Source organism: Ixodes scapularis, unplaced genomic scaffold (genome assembly GCF_016920785.2).
Source record: "Ixodes scapularis isolate PalLabHiFi unplaced genomic scaffold, ASM1692078v2 PGA_scaffold0__279_contigs__length_252992795, whole genome shotgun sequence".
Classification (NCBI taxonomy): Eukaryota; Metazoa; Arthropoda; class Arachnida; order Ixodida; family Ixodidae; genus Ixodes; species Ixodes scapularis.
Window position 1 is genome coordinate 3660979 of NW_024609835.1, and position 20314 is coordinate 3681292.

Here is a 20314-nt window from a genome sequence, read left to right on the forward strand (position 1 = left end):
CGCCTAACGTGGTGGCGTCTCGTAAACCTTCAAAGGATACCGCGATGAAAAAAGGATTTTCTAAAAAGCTTAAATGAGATACGTATATATAAACAAAATTACCACGCAAAATAGTTTTTTTTTTTTTTTTTTTGCAATATTCACGACGCTAGTTTTAGTTTCGGTGCCAAAGGTGGCGGGCGCATCCCGCTAAGCCCCGTCCTGTGTTAAAAAGTGCTAACATCTCTCATTGGCTGGAGAGATGATTGGCGTGTGAAAGGTTGGTTGTAAATTTGGATCTCCGTGGCGTTATGAAATTTGAATGGATTAATTGTTTGTTATGTTTGAGAAGCAAATAATTAAGATAGAGTCATCATTGTTTTCAAATGATTTCTGAAATTGCTTCACCCGCTTTGGTGTGAATCGTTAGCAAACATGGCTGCCGACGTCAGCGGAGTGCTGACCGAGCCTAGCTCGTTGAGCTCGTCAATATTTATGAGTAATGGTCGTTTTAAGTTCACAAACGTCTTTAGAGTAAGATCTCATCCGCCGACAAGGTTTTCAGCAAACAACTGTCGCAAGTACGCGCCTTCGGAAGTGCTTTGAAGATGCTCCTTTTCGTAGTAGAACTGGCCTAAGCTTAGCGTCCCGCATTAACTACTTTGATCGCTTTGGCTTGATTTTTTCTTTTGCATGTGTTGATGCTGAATATAGATGTACATTTCCTTAAACGCGGCCCCGCTCCTCTGTGAAATGTGCAACCGTCGTGGTTGCGACCTTGGTTTCAATACCGAGAAGGTACCTACACAGGCAAGAATTTGCGAGCTATTTGGCTGGAGGCAATTCAGTGTTAGGCTTGTATCAAGTTTGTCTAAGTATGTTCCCGTCATTTTGCCTCGAAAGTCAAGTAGCTCTCAAGTTTTGCAGTGGACCTGGCCTAACAAAGCGAATATTTTTACGTCGTGTTTTAATTCTGCGTATGCATACCGCTCACTCACCTTGCTCGCGGACGCCATGTGAAAAAAAAAAAAAAAGAAAATAACAGTAAAGCTGGATGGACAGCATATTTATTTTGTTGATTTGTTTACTACTCTCAGTCGCTTATTACGGCACATCGACAGGCGCTGACAGACGCTTGTATTGGTCCGTGGCCCGTGCATGATGGAAAGCTAGAACGCCGCTTTCATGGTCGCGTCTTCTGAGCGTTGCAGACGTTTTTACACGGAGGATGAATAGCAGACGGATGGAGGCGAATAAGGACACCGGCACTCAGCTTTCGTGTCCGCGTCTCTCGGGCATTGCAGACGACGATAGACGGTGGTGGAATGGCAGACGATGCCGAAGGCTGCCGCGCCTCTGCTCGCAAGTCTAGCAGACAGTGTCAGGCGCCTGACTAGACGCACCGAATGTCACGAAAGGGGCTACACTAGGCTTATGAGCATGTTCGGTCGAGCAGCCAAGCCAGTCCAGTAGTTATGGGCGGGTCCACTGATTTGTGGGCAGGGCTTAGAGAGGACCATGACCTCTACCCCGAAGGAAAAATCCATCAATGTAACCCTGCTTGGCAGTCAATGTTTTCTAGTGGACCGCTGACTGTGCCTAACTGTACGTCAAACATGTCTGATTGGCCAACAAGTTACTCTGACCGACAGTCAAACTCCAGTCAGACTCCACTTGTCGGCTCTCTGATGGTTTCCTGGTGGCAGTCGGCCGCCGCGAAATGCCATCAAGATGTCTTGGTGGCGATTCTGATTGTACATCGATTGGCTCTGACTGTACGTCAAAAAGCTTTGACGTGCAGACAGACGTACGTACGGTCAAATGACGTAAAGTTCGTTCGGATACCACTATTTCGTCAAATCTATGAATACAAAAAATAGTCTATGCACAAGAAAACGATTTCGGGACGTTAGCCCATAAAACCGCTGATGTTAGAGATATGACACGCAGCCGACCGACAACCTTGATCAGAAGCCCGCCGAAACGCCGAAAACGCCACTTCGCTGTCTTCGGTTCGCCCACTTCGCCGAGCTTTCATGAACGATCGCTCTCGACTCGTTTTGTTTGCCCGCTTACTCCAACCTGTCGATCCTGCCCGGGCTCTACAGTGTTTTATGTTTTAGTAGAATTTCTACTCGACAAGACCCAGCCTGTTGTGAGTTCCGACGATGTAAGGGACTTTAGCGGTGTAGTTGAAGACGACAAGGTGTACCAGGTCTACTGGGCCGGAGACGCGCGAACAAAGGGATCGTTCTACGGCGCGAAAGTACTCTACATGGCAGGTGAGTAGAACTGAAGTACGGCGAGTGATGTACGAGTGCTTTGCATAACATGGTGAAGTCTTAACTGCATTTGCAACTGAAGCATCTCGTTTAAAACGGATGGTGAAATCGAGTTCTCTAAGAAACGGCGTAGCATAGCGGTTACGGTGTCCGATTTGTACGCAAGTAGTCGCGGGTTCGATCCGCGGTAATCCCGCTTTTTTTTTTTTTTTTTTCTCGAACATTTTGTTTTGTCGAGGCATTTGGCGATATTTATGAGTGCTTATAGCTTTACTCTTATATAAATGCTGCCCTTGTTGATGAAATTCCCTTGGCAGTGGCAGTCAGACGTCATCTGATGCACCATCAGATGACGTCTGATGGTCCATCACGTTCCACCAAGGCTGCTGACTGGCAGTCAGTGTCCCAAATTACGTACCTTGATGGAATTTTCAATAGGGACCTAAAATAATTTTACAATGTGCGGGTCCCAAATCAGCTTTAAGAAAACATTTTTTTTATTGCAGTGTCTTTTGAAGAGTTCACGCGACGCCTGACCACGCAATTAGACAACGTAAGCCTGCTGAAGGCCGCACGTTCCAAACAAGCACCCTGCCATTCTTAGTTCAAAATCAAATTCAAATTCAAATTTTTATTTTATTTTCGCTTAAACTAAGGGAGGCAGACAAAAAAGTATCGGAGTGTTGCTTGAGAAGCCTCTGCCGCCATACCAGAGCAGAGGGCATACAACAAACAGGCACAATATCTCTAGCATTACTAACATAATTACTAAGAAACAAAATATTAGTATCAAAGATAGCCAAAAAAGAAAAAAAAAAGCGAAATCTTACAATCACCTTATGTTCTTATCATGCAGACACAGTTAAAAAAACGTCCGCAAAGAGAATTGAAGGCATCTTTTTCCGGTTCCCACCCAAAATGTTCATGTTCGATTCAATGCACCAATTTAGAAAGCGCGGTAGTGTAGGTCTAATCATTTGATTGTCATAATTAGTTCTTGAATGCAGTACATAATACGGAATGTGGTTCATAATATATTAATTCAAATCCAATAAAGGATAGTTATATAGACCGATTTTCAAACCGACAAAAATCTCTGTCGTTTTGAAAATGGAAGTATTCGGAGAGATAACGTTTACTTTATCAAGTAACGGCGAAATATTTTGCTTCTCACGTAATCAAAAAATCTAATTGAATACTTTTTTTTTAAATCAAAAGTAATTGTAATTGTAACTGATTACTTTTTCGAGTAATGTGTACACGACTGCTCTGTCCCCCCCCCCCCCCCCTTTTCTTTTCCTCTTAAAGTATCTATTGTTAAAGAAATAACAGGAAACAACATTTACAGGAATTCCAAGAACATAAAAAAAAAACAGAAAATGAATGGCCAAAAAATTGCGAAGGTTTTTTTTTTTACGCAAAACATTTGCGTTACACGCAAAATGACACCTGTGAACTTTATTTTATTTTATTTTCTATATAGTTTTTATAACCATGCTGAGAGCAACGCGAGAGTTTTGAAGAACTAGATTTCTAAATTTTAAGTGATATATCTACAAAATTGCGCCTCATGTTGGGCCGTAATGACGCTTTCGTTTCTTGAATACCCACACACCCGAAAAACGCATCTATGTTGAAGGCTTTTCTGATTCTGTTACAAGGTCATCACATGCTTCTTTGTTGTAAACCTCTTTAAAGCTTGTATCACAGAAGAACAGGTAAATGAGTTGACAGTGGAGGAGCGGGCTGTCTTTGCTTCTTGCTTTCACCCAGAGAGCGCATCCTAAATTGCCAACTGCAAAAAAAGAAAATGTAAAGACCGTTAAGCGGTATCTGTACGTACCCAAAATAGTACACATTGTTAAGTTGCCCGCGACACTGTTAGTTTATAGGCAAATAAAAACTGCAACATGGTATCACTTAAAATTGAATACAATATTAAAGATCTGGTTGCCTCGTTGAAATAATACAAATAATTTACTCATTTTTGATTGAAAAGTGCACAAAGAAAACAACAAAAATAAACCTTATGAAAATGGATATTGAAATACATTCACAATCATGTATTAACTGTTTTTACGAGAGCATCGAGTTTGTTCCTTCTGCTACGCGTTCTGTTCCAGCTAACGTGTGCCGAGTTTAAATAACACGCTTGCGCGCACAACGCGCGTCGAACCAGCGTAGTATTGTTCACGGTCCTATGGAGGACGTTCAGGTATTTTAACACAGAATGTGTCATTAGGCTGGATTTCATGCAATAAGTGTCACGCTGTAGTGTGACAAAAAAGGTTACACGAAGACCAAGCACACATAAAAGAATACCCAACCCATAGCAGGCAATGCATAGGCATTCAAACAGAAGTCATATGCAGTCATAGTTTGCTGTACGTAATCATAATTAGACGTAATTAATCGTAACAAGCAAGATTTACTACGCGGCTCAGTGGAAATTGAACCCCGGACCGTGTGATCCGTATCCAGATGCCTTTGCTCGACGTCTCAAGGAGGATATGAAAGGGAGTCCAAGCAGCAGGAACAGGTTAGTACGACTGACGAGAGCCTGCGTTTGCACATCATCGTAGGCGCCTGCGAGTGACTTATGAATGAGGAAGCGTAGCTCCCCAAGCCAATTTCCGACGTCGAGGGCACTCGCGCGTTGAGCGTGGAGCGTGTGGGACCGATCATAATTCATAACGCTCTGACAACTCAGAGGGCGTGTGACGTCCTGACTTCGCACAGTAACCAATTGATAGCGTAGCGGGCGCGATAAGTCTAAAGCCGTAGAAACAATGCTAATAAATGGGACAGGCTGTTCGCTGCGACATGATGAAAGCATTATCTGCGGACCTAGGCTGTGCAGTATCGCAATACAAATGTATCGCGACAGTGTTTCAGAAACACATTATGTATTTATATTTCTGTATCGCGATACAACTTTTCAACGGTGCTTTGTATTTCTGTATGAAAGTACATTATCGGGTGTATTCCTTGTATTGCAATATTATAGGGCCGATGTATTTCGTTACAATTTTAAAAGAATTGTTGCCTCCACACCCCCCGTCATTTACCTGCCCGTCGCCCCTCGTATGCCGACGTTTTTCCACGGGGAGATCTAAGAAGACGTCGAAGATTGGCTGCAGCAATACGAACGGGTGGTGCTGCACAATCAATGGACTCCGGAACAGCGTCTGCAAAACGTATATTTTTCCCTCGAGGGCACGGCGCGACACTGGTTCGAGAATCGTGAAACTTCGATTAAATCATGAGACCCGCTGAAAGGAGAGATGCGAGGGACGTTCGCCAGTCAGCACCGAAGGGAGACAGCCGAATACCTCTTTCGAACGGGGACGCAAGGCCCCAAGGAAAGCGTCACCAGCTTTGTTCAAGACGTCCAGCGTCTGAGCGCGCGTGCCGACCCACAAGCCGCCAACGAGAAGAAGCTGCGTGTCCTCATGCGCGGAGTGAGGGACGACATCTTTGGGGGCCTCGCCCGCAACCCTCCGACCACTGTCGAAGCGTTTGTCACGGAGGCAACGAACATGGAGCGCGCCCTCCAAGCACGCGCCTCCTACTACCAACGACATCCCGGCGTCGTTGCCTCCACGCTGCTTAACGACGAGATCGGCGCCCGTACCCGGGACATCCGTGAGGTTATCCACGATGTCGTCCGGGAGGAGCTCCAGAGGTTGCTACCTGCCGCCAGTCCTCCGGCATCCATCTCCATCGCTGAGGCTGTTCGTGAAGAAATTCACCGGACACTTCGGCCGAAGGTTCCCGGCACCATGGTAGCGCAAGAGGAGCCGACACTGAGCTACGCCGCCGTAGTCCGCCGACCGCCGCCTGTTGCCCATCAATACCAGGCATCATCTCGACGGGACAATCCAACGCCGCAAAACCCTCGACGCCAAGAACAAGTCCAGGACGGCCGCCCGGAGCGACCCTCGCCGAGGAAGACCGACGCGTGGCATACGGCCGACCGACGCCCGCCTGCTACCATTGCGCGGAAGCCGACCACATCTACCGCGGCTGCCCCTACCGTCGTCTTGGGCTGCGTGGTTTCCACCCGAACGACCCACGCCCGAGGTACGGCGAACGCCCTCGCGATATCGAGGAGTACCTCCAACGCTCACCCTCACCAGTTGCGCCTCTCCGCCGTGAAGCCCGCTCCCCATCGCCACGACGTTCAGCGTTCCAGCACCACGACCCCGCCAAGGAAGCCTGTCTCCCCTTCGTCGCCGGGAAAACTAAGTGCGGCAACGCCCGGATGTGACGTTACCGGAAACGACCGAAGCAAAGAGCCCCCAACAGCGCCGTAGCACTCCCACTCTCCCAAGGCCCGGATCGCACCGACGCCCCTGCATTAGTGTCCAACAATTCAGTCTTCAGTGGGAGGCTCCCTCACCGCCTTCGAAAAGTGACGACGCCGTGGGAGGGGCCGCAGATACGAACCGTTGGGGGACATCTCATTACGCCTGTCGGAAGGTGCACTGCTCGAGTTGAAATCCACGGTGAGACGTGCGCTGTCAAGTTCCTCGTTCTGCAAGACTGTTCGAGGGACGTTATCCTCGGAATAGACTTCCTCTGTGAGTATGGCGCCGTCATCGACCTGAGAACAAACCCGCTGACGCTACGAAAACCTGCTCCACCACCGGAGGAACACAAGGCGACGTCATCCGCGGTCCGAGTCCTCGCAAACCACGTAAACTTACCACCGCGGTCGGGTGTCTACGTACTCGTCGGGACCGATGAAGCTTCCGGCGGCGAAGTTATTCTCAGGGGAAGCCTCGAATTGCTCTGGAGAAAAGGAATAGCCATCGCAAGAGGAGTAGCTGAACTTCAGGATGGGCGGACTATGGTCGTCGTGGCGAAGTTTCGAAATGAAACGCAACACATCACGAAAGGTGCAGCCGTGAGCCACGTCGATGAACTCCGAAACTCCACCGAAATCGCCGCGATTACTGACGAATTCTCGCCACCTCAGCAAGACAGTACGTCGCCAGCTCAGCTCGACATTGACCCTAAATTTCCGGGCCCGAAACGTGTGGAGCTGATTAACCTGCTCGCCGAATACCGCGACTGCTTTGCGACGTCGTCGAAGGTGCGCCAAACCGCCGTAGCGAGGCACCGCATCGTTACCGAGCACGACGCGCACCCTGTGCATCGATCGCCGTACAGAGTCTCCGCTAAAGAAAGGGAGGTGAATCAGGAGCAAGTTCAAGAGATGCTGAACGACGACATAATCCAACCTTCAAGCAGTCCGTGGTCGTCTCCAGTCGTGCTGGTTAAGAAGAAGGACGGAACGCTTAGGTTCTGCGTGGGTTACCCGCAGCTGAACGCGGTGACGAAGAAAGACGTCTACCCACTCCCCCGCATCGACGACACTCTAGACCGGCTGCGCCACTCTCGATATTTCTCATCCATGGAACTGAAGAGTGGCTACTGGCAGATCGAAGTCGACGAACGGGACCGAGAGAAGACAACCTTCGTCACGCCGGATGGACTGTACGAGTTCAAGATGATGCCCTTCGGACTATGCACGACGCCAGCAACTTTTCAGCGAGTCATGGACACAGTACTGGCAGGTCTTAAGTGGCAGAGCTGTCTCGTCTACCTAGACGACGTCGTAGTGTTTTCCAGCGACTTTGACGAGCACTCGCAACGACTCCGAGCTGTTCTCCAAGCCATCCGAACCGCCGGACTCACCCTGAAGCCCGAGAAGACTCGCGCCGTCGCGGCATTTCCAGCGCTGACAGACAAGGAGGCCGTGCGAAGATTCCTTGGACTTTGTGCCTACTATCGACGCTTCGTTCTGGATTTCGCAAGGACTTCCACGCCGCTCTCAAAACTCATGAAGGACGCCGAGAAGTTCGAATGGACCCAGGAGCAACAGCAGGCATTCGACGAGCTGAAGCGAAGACTCCAGACTCCTCCTGTCCTTGGACACTTTGATCAGGATGCTGAAACCGAGATTCACACGGACGCGAGTAATGCACGACTTGGAGCGGTACTAGTTCAAGTGCAAGAGGGCACCGAGCGAGTCATCGCCTACGCAAGTCGGACGCTGTCCAAATTGGAGAGAAATTACTCAACGGGACTGAAAAAGAATGTCTTGCGGTCGTATGGGCAATCACGAAGTTCTGCCCGTTCCTGTACGGGAGCCCGTTTCGCGTAGTCCCGGACCACCACTCGCTCTGCTGGCTTGCGAGACTCAAGGACCCGTCAGGACGCCTCGCTCGATGGAGCCTCCAACTACAAGAGTTCAACATGACTGCGGTTTACAAGTCAGGTCACAAGCACAGCGACGCTGACTGCCTGTCCACGGCCCCTGTCGAAACACCTTCCGGCAGCAGTTACGACGATGACGACGAGTGCTTCCTGGGAGCAGTGAACACCGACGACATGGCACGACGTCAACGAGACGATCCGGAGCTGCGCGCCTTAATCGAGCACCTGGAAGGGTGCAGGGGTACTGTAGCACGTATTTTCTCACGAGCGCTGCCGACCTTTGTCATTCGACGAGGGGTACTTTACAAAGAGAACTTCGGGGACAACAACTCGCCGTGGTTGCTGGTAATTCTGACCGACATTCGGCAGGAGATCTTCCAAGCATATCATGACAACCCGACGTCCGGACACCTTGGTTACAGCCGGACGCTGGCCCGTATTCGTGAAAAGTATTACTGGCCCAAGCTCCCCAAAACTGTCCACCTCTACACCCGATTATGCCACGAGTGCCAGCGACGCAAGAAACCACCGACAAAGCCGGCAGGTCTCCTGCAGCCAATCGCCCCGTCAACTGCACCATTCGAGCAGTTCGGAATTGATCTACTTGGTCCTTTTCCGCCGTCGACCATGGGGAACCGTTGGATAATCGTTGCCACCGATCATCTCACGAGGTACGCAAAAACGAGAGCCCTTTCTTCGGGGACAGCTGTTGAAGTCGCCAAGTTGTTCATCGAGTCCACCGTACTCCGGCACGACGCTCCCGAAGTTCTGATTACAGATCGCAGATTATCGTTCATGGCACAGCTGACCCAAGAAATCCTCCGGCTCAGTCACACCAGCTATCGTCGTACCACTGCGTACCACCCGCAAACCAACGGGCTGACGGAGCGACTCAACAAGACAATCGCCGACATGATCTCTATGTACAGTGCCCCTCAAACTTAACGCCACCACTCGGTTTCACAAATATTGATCTATTGCATGCTGCCCAAAGATAAAAGGATCGCTGCAGCTACTGCAATACCTTCCCCTGGATGGGTTTTCATCGGCGACACAAATCTTCACCAACTATTTCGACCGCTAGGTTCAGGAATAGCTCAAAAAGTGAAGAAACCGGACGATCTCGTGGCGGCGTTAAGTATGGGGCGCACCGTACGTCGACGCAGAGCACAAGCCGTGGGACGAGGTGTTGCCCTACGTCACGCTCGCCTGGAATACGGCCTACAATACAATGTGGCTCTAGAGACCACTGGGCTCACAACTTTCCAGCTGGTACATGGACGGAATGCAACGACCATGCTGGACGCGATGCTGCCCCATGAGCCAGCTGACAATGAGAGCGACGACACCCAGGTGGTTGCTCAACGGGCCGAAGAAGTCCGCCAGCTCGCCCGACTCCTGATTCAAGACCAGCAACGCGTCGACGCGGGCCGCTACAACCCGAAACCCCCAAAAGCTACCCTAACCAGGCATAAAAATGATAAAGCAAGCGTAGTGCGTCCAAGACATTTCGTGCGTCCCGGCAAGGTTTGAGTCTGATTAATATAAGTTTTTTTTCTTTTTTTTAAGTTAGCTATTTAATTTGGATCATTTAGCCGATTTGGCACATCGCAAAGGTATCTTGACTCTATCAGTAAGTGTGGGAACAATACTACGTTGGTTCCACATGCGTCGCACGTGCCAGTGTTTTTTTAAGTCTTGGCACGGGTTACCTGAAATACTCTGTATACGCCTATAGTGTATCGACGAAGACCTCAAATGCAACCAAGATACTGATCATGTTTAAAAACTCCTAAGAGCACTAACAGCTGATAAAAAAACACTGTCTGCCTCAATCAGTCTTAAGACTTACGTTGTGCGCTGGAAAGGTCTGTGATAAAATACTCAATAAAAGTGTACTATCAATGCGGGAAATAATTACACAATAAAATGAACTATACTAAATTATGTGGATACAATATCTACTCTGGTGAAAGTTGTTGTGTTTAGTTAGTTTACATTTTCAACAATTATATGCTCCACCATTTCGGGACCTGCTCGAACTCAATGTTATTTTAAAAGCAACATTTTAACGACAAATACACAATAAATATATGCACTGCGTGGTACTGTTAACGCGTACGGTATGTAGGCGCTTCTTTTGAATTTTACTTCGAAAGGGTATCGACATGCACCAAAGGTTTGCCGGTTTGGTTAGTGCTCCAGATGAGCAATTCCCACCATACTTATAGATTTATGTGAACCTGTTTATACTCAGAGAAAAACATAAAATACATAAAATGGGCGATCGCTTGTTGGCTTTATCAGTGCCACGCTATGTAAACATGTCATAGTTAAGACGACAAAGCGTGTTCCACGAACCGTTTTTATTATCCAGGTAAGGCAAAGCTATCATATCATACTAAGTTCCTAGATTCTGGAATGAACATCTATTAGTACTAATAAGAACCTCTATATTAAGTACACAAAAATCACACTAATCTTTGACTATTTAAAAAGGATGATAAGCAAATAAAAGTGGCGGAAAGTTAAACAATAAAATTAATTGTCTGTGGTTTTCGTATAAACACTTGAAATGGAAACCGTTTGATATAATAAACAAGTGTATAATTAGAACTGAGGATTCAAACCAGGGTATGGTGAGAAATTATCTGCCTAGTGTAAATATCTATTTTAATGCTCACATCTAAAATCTTTACCCGGTTTTACAATATACATATAACAAAACATATACAAACCGCCTAAATGAAAAGGAGGGGAATGACATGTTCAGTGTTATCTCTTTTCTTTTAGCTTGAAAAAATTGCAAGGTAGGATATATGAAAGTATTTTGAAACTCCCAATATCTGATGAACCTCTGTCGTGACTCTATGTACAAACCCTACAGACTCGTCCAGTGATTTGTATTTGCATGTATAAAATATTTGGGACTGAATAAAATATATTGATTAATTAAAAACAAAAGAAATGCTCATGAATAATACACCGGTGCAACCTTGGTGCAAAATACAAAGGGTACCCCGTCGCCAAGCTGTGAAAGGTTGCCTTCACAAAGTTTCTCAAATTTATTATTTGTGTTATGAGCCCTAAGGTCTATCCAAAGACGGTTAAATGGAATGTTCATGTGTAATTTCCAGCCTCAATCATCAATTAGTTTCAGTTCTTTTATCGTAGTCTGGCACGACATATAGACGACGTACACCTGCTTCCCTTGGGAACCTTTCCCTATTTAAAAATTAATCTTTATTGAACATTTTGTCCAGTGTGAGTTGCAATTAAAATATTTATTTTCACAATAGTTAACGTAACAACGCAGTATTCACATTACGGGGACAGCATGTGTGTTTGGCTACAGATCAGTAGGGTTGAGATACTCACAGACTGAATCTTTCAGAATATAATATATCATACACTTAGAATCGGCGAACACAATAGGGAAGGTATGGCCAATTTGCGGGAAATCTAGAAGAGGAAATAAGCAGGATGTATAATTTAATTTTTCGTAAGAAATCTAAAATGAAATGGTCTATATGAGGAAAATAAAAAAAAAGATTGACTTAATCTAGAATAAACAGGAAAATAAACGAGAAAAAAATCTTGTACCATAAAGCACACGCTGACACTCAAGGTATTATGAAAATGCAACTAACAAATCAAAATATTCTGCGTAAAATAGATATAAGATATTTTCCTTAAAAGTTCTTAAGTGCAGATCAACTGCGTCCTGAAGAGCGCAGCAGAATACCTTGCTGCGCTCTTTATACACACAGTTACTTTCAATTTATCCTTAAGAAATATAGAAATTTGTATTTTTATAACTTTTGCTTGAGGGACTTTTGTAAGCGTTGCATTTTTGTTTACGCTTTTTGACGACCTTGCGGATAATATTTTTTTAATCGCAATGCTAGACAGTAATTGGCAGAGAAGACTTGTCAGACCCAAATACCATTTTCTTCTGCCGCTCTGCTGGCCTTTGTCTGCAAACCCCAATGAATGAATGATTAAAAGTTGATGGCATAAACCCAAAGGCAACACCTACAATAAGCTGTAACAATAGGTGGTTACTGCTAGCAAGATAACATTATAAGTATTTGAACGCCAGACGTTGTTGTAGACGCAGCAGTCGGGCCGATAATAAGGTTTTGTGTTTATATTAAGAGGTGACGTGTAGGTCACTAAGGACTAGAGACGCGAATTGAGGATATGAATAAGGGAATTGTCAGTGACAAGTAGGTCCAACCGCGTTTGACTTTCTTTCACTAGCTGCGTTAAACATATGTACGTTTGCTCGAAGAGGTTACTTTAATTACACAAAGATTATTTGCACTCTCATTAATTACCACCATCACGAGATCTCGCGACTACCACCACGTCTGCGTCAGCACCAAGCGCTCAAACAAGCAATTTTGTTCGCAACTTGTAATAGAAAGTAATTTCGTCTTGCAATTACACGAGAAACAGAAAACAACCACTGAATACTCCTGAATGAAATGTTAAGGCGACATTATGGAGCCGAAATGTTATTTGACTCTTTGATTTTCAGTTGAATTTTGCACTGATCAAGAATTTTCAGCCAATTAACCGCTTACCTTTGATCGAGTATTTGAGCTGTAATCGTTCTAGTGTTACTGAAAAAAAAAGTTCTACTTTATACCGGTCTATACAGAATCATAGCAGTCGGGGGGGGGGGGGGGGGGCGGCCCCCTCCCCCCCGACTGCTATGATTCCCCCGAAATCTTCGATTTTGCTGGGACGTCCTCTCCCCCCCCCCCCCCCTCATACAGCATTTTTTCATGGGCGGGCCCCCCCCCCCCCCCACCCCCCCCCCCCCGAAACAAAATCCTGGCTACCGTGCCTGTACCAGCCACTCCACACTTATGCCGATTTCCGGCAAACAAATACGGTTCACCTGGTGTCGGATACCGGTCAATGACACGGATTTACTGATGCCGGTAAAGTGCTACAGAGAACGCCGGTAGGGTACAACTGTAGACAAATCATACAGCCATAATAAAATGCTAAAGAGCGAAAAAACGGGGACAGTGAAGAAAAACGGCAGGCGCTTTCTGTATTCTGTGTTTCTTTTATTCCTTTCATTGAGTAATGGATCAACTAGCTCTATTCAAAGTTTTAATGGATACAGCCAGGCGGATAGTATCCTCGTTCCGATATATCGGTATCTTCATACAGGTTATCAGTATTCAGTGGCGGTGGGCTATAGCCACGTACCGGTGGGCCCCGGCAGATCGGTGTGTCATATGGGTATTCCGGTATGTCGTTTTCAAATTTCTTGGGCATTCGCGCAGCGGATATCTTAAATACATTGTACATTTGAATGGGCTCTTAGGAATCCTGAAATACATAGGGTGAACCCAACTATGATATCTAAATGGAACAGGCGGGTAAGCGTGCACTACTTAGGTCTCTAAGCGATCCAAGCAGCCAGTGGTTGATTGTTGCCCAACACCATCTGCTATTAGGGGCATTCCGTGATTCGTCACATTAAACTACAGGACCGGACCTTCAAACTGTGTGTCAGGCTGAATCGGGCGATTTCATTGTTCTAAAATGAACCTCTGAGAATGGGCCTTCATCGTTGATCGGAGCAACACGCCTACCATGATCACAACATTTCACGGTATCTTGGACGCCCCCAACTTCTTGCAAGCCCCTACAAATTGCGAAAGGGCAAGACGCAGCTCACTTCTGAGCAATCCAGGCAGCCACTGGTTGATTGTCATCCAAAAGTATCTACTATTACAGGCACTTTGGAATTAATACGATAGCCTCACTCTAAATTGCACATGCATTGCTGAGGGGATACTACCGCCTTGTCTTGTTTCACGTGCGAGTGAAGACGGAGTTGAGATGACCTCTAAACAATCGTCTACTAATACAAAATTGCTAAATTTCCTGGAGATCTATGCACTAAGCTAGACACAAGCACATCGAAACTCAAGAGCGAAATACTGTGTGATGCCATCTAACGCAGCAATACAGAAAGACCTTTCCGGCGTGTCCTTTATAAATGCGATGTCATGTATAGATGTATTTTTAGAGCGCAGCTCTTAGGGGCCCGTTTCCAGCCTGAGCGCCGTCGGCGTCGGCGTCGGCGTCGGCGTCACGGTCGGCGTAACCGGGGGGGGGGGGGGGGTCACGTGACCCCCCAAGGTCACGTGACCCCCCTCCCCCGAGATCACGTGACCCCCCGGGGTCACGTGACTACCCGCAGGTGGCGTCACCCCCCTCAGTACCCTTCCCTACTCCTCCTCAAGAGCTGCGCTCCAATTCGGCGTTACAGGGATTTGTAAACGGCTTTCATTTTTAAATGCAAGCTTCGAAGAACTTAAAGCAGTGGTTGAATAACGCAAAACTGAAATCGCTACTACGAAACGTGAACAGCGGCAAAGCCGGCATGACCGTGTGGTCACGCACGCACCCGGGAGAACATTTCTCCGCTCGACTCGATCGCCTACGGAAGCTTCGGGTTACGTTACCCGGCTCAGGTGCAGCGTAGTCGACAGATCTTGCCACACGCTTACATCGGCTCCGCGCAATATCCATTCCATAACGTTGGATAATATCCTAGCAATCTCACCATCTACAGCGGACACTACTCTCTCGTCCGGCTGCCGTGCTGCCTCGCGGTTGCATCACTTCACGCCACCGCGAGGTAACCCTCGCCACGAGGGTACAAACGATTGCGGCGCAGGATGACACAGGGAGACGAGACGGAGACGAGACGACTTGGGAACAGCAGCCTGGACGGACGCCGATACCGCGACTTCATTATTATTCTCGATTCGGCCATATCTTAGCTAATAAAACGTTAGTGTTCTTACCAGCCGTTCCAGACCAGTTACACTTCTGAGTTGGGCTGGAAAAACCTAAGACGCTAAAAGTCTATCGAGCTAAAAAAAAGAGCTCTCGCAAGCAAAGAAAACGTTTGTAGAATTAAAGCAGTGAAGCAAACGAAGCAGAATCGAAATAAACGTAGTCCGCCTTGCACCAGCCGAGTCCCATGACGAGCTAATCGTGAACGTCAGCCAGGAGTTTAACACTATAATTACAAGTCACGAAGTAGACGCCACCCGCTGAGTACCATCAAAGGATGTAATGACACAAAGCATCCTTGCGCGTTTCCTCGCGTGCTCCATACGTAACGGTATACTTCTTGCGACAAAGAAACAGCGCCTAAACACGGCGGTTCTCGTATTTGCTTCAAACGAACATATCTATGCCAACGAGCACTTGTGCATGTGAAACAAAATCTCTCTTTGAAAAACTGTTCAAATGAACTATAAAAAAATCTGAAACCTGCGCGTTATCCGCTTTACTCGTAAGTAGTGATTACACCATTTGAACAAAGTCATTATCACAGGTAATCTGGATCACCTGCGCGTTATCCGCTTTACTCGTAAGTATAGTTACGAGATAACGCGCAGGTGATCCAGATTACCTGTGATAATGACTTTGTTCAAATGGTGTAATCACCCTACCTTCTTTCCAACACAGTAGATCGGGACTTCAAAGCAAAGCGTTCTTTGTCACCATCATCATTGCTGAAAGGAGGCCTACCTTTCCGAACTGCACTGTAGCGACAGTATGTTTAACGAAAATGAAAAGATACTAGATGAATCCAACATTCATTTACAAGTTATGATATAAGATGCATAACCGAAACATAACTAAATGTTTATGTTTCTATTAACATTCTTCGATATGTTACGGTATCACTACCAAGAGTCGCAATCTATAGGGTAGTGGTGTTGCCCTCTATGTAAAATTATGACTAAGGCTTAACGTGCTTTCTGAATTGACATGTTCAGATATGGATTTTGAAGCTTTTGTTTTATAACTTTGTATTGGCATTGCAGTGGCTAATGTATATAGATCACCAGATTCCTCTACGCCTGCTTTGCTAGATAAAATTTAAGATATTTTTACTTAACTTGCGCCTAGTAATAAAATTCCCTGCAGAAACCACTATTGTAGCTTGTCTATGAACTGCGATACCATTCGCCATGAGAGTCACGACGCAGCTCAGTTTGAATACGCCGACGCAAATTTTGAGTGAACACTCTATTTTATGAATGGTTTACTACTGAATCATTAACCTCGCTGAGACTGCATCTCACCACTTAGAAATTGATTGATTGCTTCGTCTCTATGTAATCGTTTAATCTCCTGTATCTGTGTATTCGTTTAAGATTCTGACTGTGTAATCATTTAGTGTTCATGCTGTTTCCCCGCATTCATTGTAGCTTCCTGTGTGTGTCTTGCCTTATTTATGTGTAACCGTTTGATGTTCAAGCTGTTTTACTACCATCATTGACCATGTACCAACTAGCTCAACTCAAACTGATAATTGCTTCGTAACTTGGGCGTAAATAGGAATGTGTGCGTGCTGCCGTTCCGTCTATACGGGGCGCGGGTTTATCTGTTTGCTAGGACGACGTCAAAGACGACGCCTAGGACGACTTCTAGGATGACCTTTATGGCGATCTCAAGGACAACCTCTAGGACGACTTCTGGGACGACATCAAAGACGACTTCAAAGAAGACGTCTAGAACGCCCGCTAGGACGACCTCAAGGTTGATCTCAAGAACGACCTCTAGGACGACCGCAAGAATGACGCCAGGACGACGTCAAAAACGACGTTTAGGACGACCTCTCGGACGACCTCAAATACGACCTCTAGGAATATGTCGAGGACGACATCCGCATACGCGCGGCACCTGTGTATGCGCGGCGCGCATGCTAACGCATTAAAAATATTGAAGACGTTTAAGCGCGAAACAACATGTACGACGAAACCGTCCGATCCGACGTCCGATCAGGCAATACGACGGTCGGAGGCGAGGGTTTTCAACGCTCTCCGGTGCTACGAAAACCCTCGCCCCTGAAGGTCATTCCGGCAGTCCGCACGTCGGATCGGACGGTTTCGTCGTACATAAGTTTCGTACTTTATAGATCCTTGGGATGCGAAATTAGAGCGCAGCTTTTTAGGAGGACGAGGAAGGGAGGGTACGGAGGGGAGGGTATGCCTCTCCGTACCCTCGCCTCCTTGACCTTAACCCACTGAACACAGCGAGAAAACTTTCCCCGGTAAATTTATGCAGGGAATTTTCGCGGTAAATTTAGCGCGGAAATACCCCACTAAATTTAGCGGGAAAATTTCTCAGCTAAGTCTAGCGGGTCAAGTTTCCCCGCTAGCATTTAGCGGAGGAATTGACGTCACGTGACGTCAAGACCGATCCAGTTTCCCCGCTAAATTTAGCTTGGAAAATGGCATAACATAACTTCGTGTCACGTCGCCCTTGAACAAATTCTGTTTGTCCGCTAGATTTAGCGGGAAAACTGACGTTGCGTGAGTTTAAAACCAATTCAATTTTCTTATAAACTTAGCAGGACGGCTACGCCGACGACGACGCCGACGGCGACGCAGCAAAACGCGGAAACGGGCGCCTAAGAGCTGTGTTTTTTTAAACTGTGTTATTAGTGGTGACTTTATTGTTTATTTATGTAAAAGGGTATCCACAGATTACTTCCATCTAATCTGATCATTCAATTCAGAAACGTAATAAGAGGACGAACGAGAGTAACACCAAACTCATGCACGCTTATTGATTACAGTAAAATACTGCGGAAGCTCCCTCCTACTTCGTTCAAGCGACCACTATTGACATTTCCCATACCTGGAAATTCTGCAAATGTTTCTTTAAGCGCTCGAATTCTCCAGACAAGCACCCATGCCCAGATTAATCCAGTTTCAGTGAAAGTGGGGTGGGTGCTGCCCCCGTATTTTGCGGTATATCATCAATCGCGACTCACATGTTAGCTCAGGCGTGTACAAAACAAATATTGTCTATCACTTTCTATATTAATTTACTTCCGCTGAACGTTCAAAAAAAACATCTCGGGCCTCAACATCTCCTTTAACACAACCTATTAATTACGAGCTCATTCACAAAACATTATCGATCTTCAACTTAGAACCGTTATATAGCTATGATATTAGCATCGAATTTCCATATTTTGTAGCAGCACTGAAAACAACACTTCAGAATTCATTAGTGAAGTTAGAAACCATATCATTACTCAGATCTTATCTGTCCGTGGATAACCGATCAAATTCTACGCACACTTAAAGAAAAGAACCTGTGGCAACAAAAGCTGCGAAACAAAAACAAAACACCTACCATTTGGCACAAAAAAAAAAAAAACATACGCTATTCGTACTGCAGATAACAACGCGTAAAAAAAATACGACTACTCTAATCTTATATCTGACAGTTCACACATACTGTTAGTTTTTATGTATTTTCATTGCTTGTCATCGTAATAGTTTACTAAAGTGTGCCCAAATTAGACAAATCGGTTATGGCCCCAGGTAGTCTTTCAGCAACATGTAATATCCTATGAATCAAAAAAAAAAAAAAAAACTATAGATATGTAATCTCCAACAAATATCTCAAGACCTCTAGAAAACGGCGCAGTGTTGGTGGGAGTTTTGGATTTCCAGTTTTTCCAGGTGAAGCAAATAAAGTGTGTTTCATTTAGTTGCACAGATATTAGTATTTCTGTAAATCTAGTTTCATGAAGTCCTTGGTTCTGGGTATACTGATCGGATAAATATATTTTCGACCGCTAAATCATTTAAATTTTCCATCTGCTAGTTCTGCGTTTTTAAACTTGCTCGGCACGACCAAAAGAGTTCCACTACTACGGGGCTAGGAAAAGAATACACATGTTACTGTCGGAAGGTAAGCTCGTCTTATTATCATATTTATACATTTTTAAAGTAGACATGCCTCTAAAGTTTTAAAATGTTTTTTTATGAGTACTTAGGATAAACGCATAAAACTCTTCGTGTTTGAATTTGATATATGCTGTTAGTTATCAACCGTTCGGCTCTCATCGACAGGACTGGGGTTAAAAAACAGCAGCAACAGATGCGTTGAAATACATGCGAATGCCTCTGTGCCGCTTCGCTATGGCCGTGACTTCTTGAGGAGGTACAGAGGTCTAACTGGGCGATCTGCCTAAGTGTAAAAATACAACAACTCTTTGAAACTTTAGAACTAATTTAGCGAAACATATGTTGTGACGCGCGCGCCGACATGCAGCAGCTCCTGAGAGAACATTTCTCCTCTAGACTCGATCGGCTCCTGAGAACATCAGATTACGATACCCGATTCAGGCGCCGCGTCGTCAGCGGAAATTGCCCCACGCGTGCATCAGTTCTGCGCAATATCGAGATTGCATAACATTGGATAATAACCACACCACTCACTATCAAAACGCGGATCCTGTTCTCTCGACTGGTTGCCCTGTTGCCTCGCGATTTCACGAGTTCACGCCACCGCGCGGTAACCCTTCGCACGAGGGTATAAGAGAATAGCGCTCAAGATCACCAGGGAGACGGCACAGGGAGACTTCACAACAGAATGGCACCAGACTACAAATATTGCTCCTCATGTTCGGCCCTATCTTAACTAAATAAAAAGTTAGTGTTTGTGCCAACTTCTCCAGACCATTTTTAACTTTAGGTATGGAACAACAGAAGACGCTACACATCATAGGCTTAGACGCTTCAAGATTATTGAAAGTGCGTTGTAAGGAAGGTTTGGTTTAGCACCGAGGAGACGAGACTTAGATAAAACGGGCGGGGTCTGTCTGTTTGATAGGTTGCACCGAAAAATAATAAACTACAATTTTTTTTACTTCTTTTAAATTTTATTCGCGATGCACATATAATTAGTTGATTGGCTCCTCTTTTTCTCTCAATCGTAGATTTGATTTTTGTGAGGTTTCACCTAGCTAA

The 20314-nt window shown here is 45.9% G+C and overlaps 1 protein-coding gene across 1 annotated transcript in view; it reads right to left on the minus strand.

Moving 5' to 3' along the window:
• Positions 1 to 3889: 3889 nt before the first annotated feature.
• Positions 3890 to 20314, minus strand: part of LOC115313776 — a 29232-nt gene continuing 12807 nt past the window's right edge. Inside the window, exons 4-5 of the mRNA XM_040209673.1 lie at positions 11865 to 11948; positions 3890 to 4056 (exon numbers count right to left, since the gene is read on the minus strand). Of these exons, the coding sequence (XP_040065607.1) occupies positions 3890 to 4056; positions 11865 to 11948 (251 nt within the window). The remainder of the gene's footprint in view (positions 4057 to 11864; positions 11949 to 20314) is intronic.